At 44.1% G+C, this 2,193-nt stretch overlaps 1 protein-coding gene across 1 annotated transcript in view; it reads left to right on the top strand.

Moving 5' to 3' along the window:
* Nucleotides 1–594: 594 nt before the first annotated feature.
* Nucleotides 595–2,193, top strand: part of KCNK17 (potassium two pore domain channel subfamily K member 17) — a 27,238-nt gene continuing 25,639 nt past the window's right edge. Inside the window, exon 1 of the mRNA XM_085320810.1 lies at nucleotides 595–694. Coding sequence (XP_085176936.1) covers nucleotides 595–694 — 100 coding nt within the window. The remainder of the gene's footprint in view (nucleotides 695–2,193) is intronic.

Below are 2,193 nucleotides of genomic sequence, written 5' to 3'. Positions count from 1 at the left end.
GTATGAAAGACAAAGTTCTACCGACTTTTATATCTAATCAGTTCTATTTAGCTTTCCCGTTTTCCATGCCTTCCTTACTTTATCTAGCCACAGCAAGCCATAAAACATGCAACAGTCTAAAGGTGATCGTATAACATATTTTACACTGTTTTGCATGCCATAAAAAGTGATAATAAGATTTATCAAATATACTAAGCATGCACCACTTACTAGCAGAGTATTTCTATGGTCTTTCTTTCTTGRCATTTGACAGCTGTGAGTAGGAACTGCCATTACCTCAGTCCAGTAAATTGCTTCTGTACCTGATTCTGATTTTGCAAAGGAGCAGCTCAAGGCTGATTTGAGATTCACATTGAGAGCACAGGCCCAGTTCTTCTACTTGGATGCATAAGTACTTTCTAACACCCTTCCTTTAAATAACAAAGACATAATCAACAAGGAACAACTGACCAGCTACGAAAAGTAAGTTGGAAGCACTGTGCAATCACTAGGGCCTACCAGGAGTCAGAGGAGTGCACGAAGGGGACTCTTTTGCTCTCTTTCTGATCTGTTTTACCAATAGTGCACAGAATGGAGATCATAACATGCTGCAAGATGCTCAGCCAGGATGCATGGAAAACAGCACTTCTGACGACTGTGAATGTAGCTCTGCAGCCTGTGCCCCAAGCGCTGTCCCAGGCAGGGTTCATCTGCGGTGTGGAAAAGAAGCACCTTGTCTTTAACAGCCACTACTGCATCCCAGTGCAGGGCGAGAAACAACACCCCTCCTCAGCCAACAGTCCTTGCAGTCTTACGCTTATCCTTCAGCCCTGCTCTGCAAGCCCTTCCTCAGCCTTGGATCTGTCAGTACCTTCCAGAAAATACCAATATAGCCTCTGCAAATAGCTGAGCCAGTCTCTCAATCATTAGATCTGGGAATGCAAATAAGAGGCTGACACAAATGTTTCCCGCTCAAACTTAAAACACTTTTGTGACTGCAAAGTGACATTTTTGAGAATTTTCAAGTAAATCAGCCAAGCAGTTCATGAAAATACTAAACAGTTCTTCAAAGTTTTGTTGTGAAWCTTAACTTCTTCTCTTCCTTCCTGAATTCCTTCTAGCAAGCATCTGCCTAATGCTGTAGATTTGAAAATGTTCTTGCTTGTAGTTACAAAGCCTACACCTCACTTGTATTTTTTTTACATTATTTATCTTCTGTATGCACATTAAATGCTATATGTTTAGTCAGTAACATTTCAGCATGTTATATTTAGATATTTAGACATTATTAGATATATTTAAATATTATTTTCAGCACGGTTATATTTAAAAGTGTGCTTTGTATAAACTGATTTTAATGCGATTATAATGTAAAACTGTAGTCCAATTGTGTCTATTTTCACATCTTAAATGAAAGAGGAAGGAAAGAGGAAGTATGCATGTGTTTTAGTATCTTTGTGTCCTTTCTTCCTCTGGTATGTTATTTATGGAAGGTGTCCTTTTYATCTTAAACATCATTCAGTAATTACTACTGCTTTGCTGGTACCATGCCTGTTTGAGCACTGCCTTATTTGCAGTAATATAAATATTCTTCTGGCACTAAACTCACAGGATAGCGTGAGAAGACGTTAGCATCTGACAGTGTACAAAGTCATCCTGCTCAGCGGTGTGAGTGTTTTTATTCCTTTTTATCTCACATTCTGCAAGAAAAGAGGTAAAGTACCGAATTTGTTATGTCCTAAGAGCAGTTTGTTTTTTTCCTCCAGTGAGAGAGAAGAGAGGGGAACAGCCAAGGCAGTCCTGCACAGCAAGCGTCACCCAGGGCTCGGGCACTCGCTGTGTCAGGAAGGTGCTCCCACGTTTCCCAGACAGACCACAGCCACGGTGCGGAGAGTATCGTGTGAATTCCTTGCTCTCCCRTTCCCCTTCGCATCTGGGCTACATGGCATTGTGCCCAACTGCTTATGTTGAAGAGACATTATTGAAAATGTACGTTGGCTGCCCTGTAAGCAGACTCCGCGCCTGCACTGGCGGGGGACTGGCTTTATAGGAGCTGCTGGTGCTGCGAGCGGGTCCCCAGCGGGGAGATGGGCAGTTGGGCTCGGCGGGAAGGAGCTGGGCAGCGTCTCTCCGGCTGGAGGAGGTGGCCCGTTGCTCGGCGGAAGGGTCCACCGGCCGGGGCCGGGGGCAGCAGCAGGCCGGGCCCGGGCCGGG

This window comes from Rhea americana, unplaced genomic scaffold (assembly GCF_003343005.1).
Source record: "Rhea americana isolate MKP2758 unplaced genomic scaffold, rheAme1 scaffold_119, whole genome shotgun sequence".
Taxonomy (NCBI): domain Eukaryota; kingdom Metazoa; phylum Chordata; class Aves; order Rheiformes; family Rheidae; genus Rhea; species Rhea americana.
The sequence above is the reverse complement of the archived record's forward strand: the minus strand, read 5'-3'. Positions and strand labels throughout refer to the sequence as shown.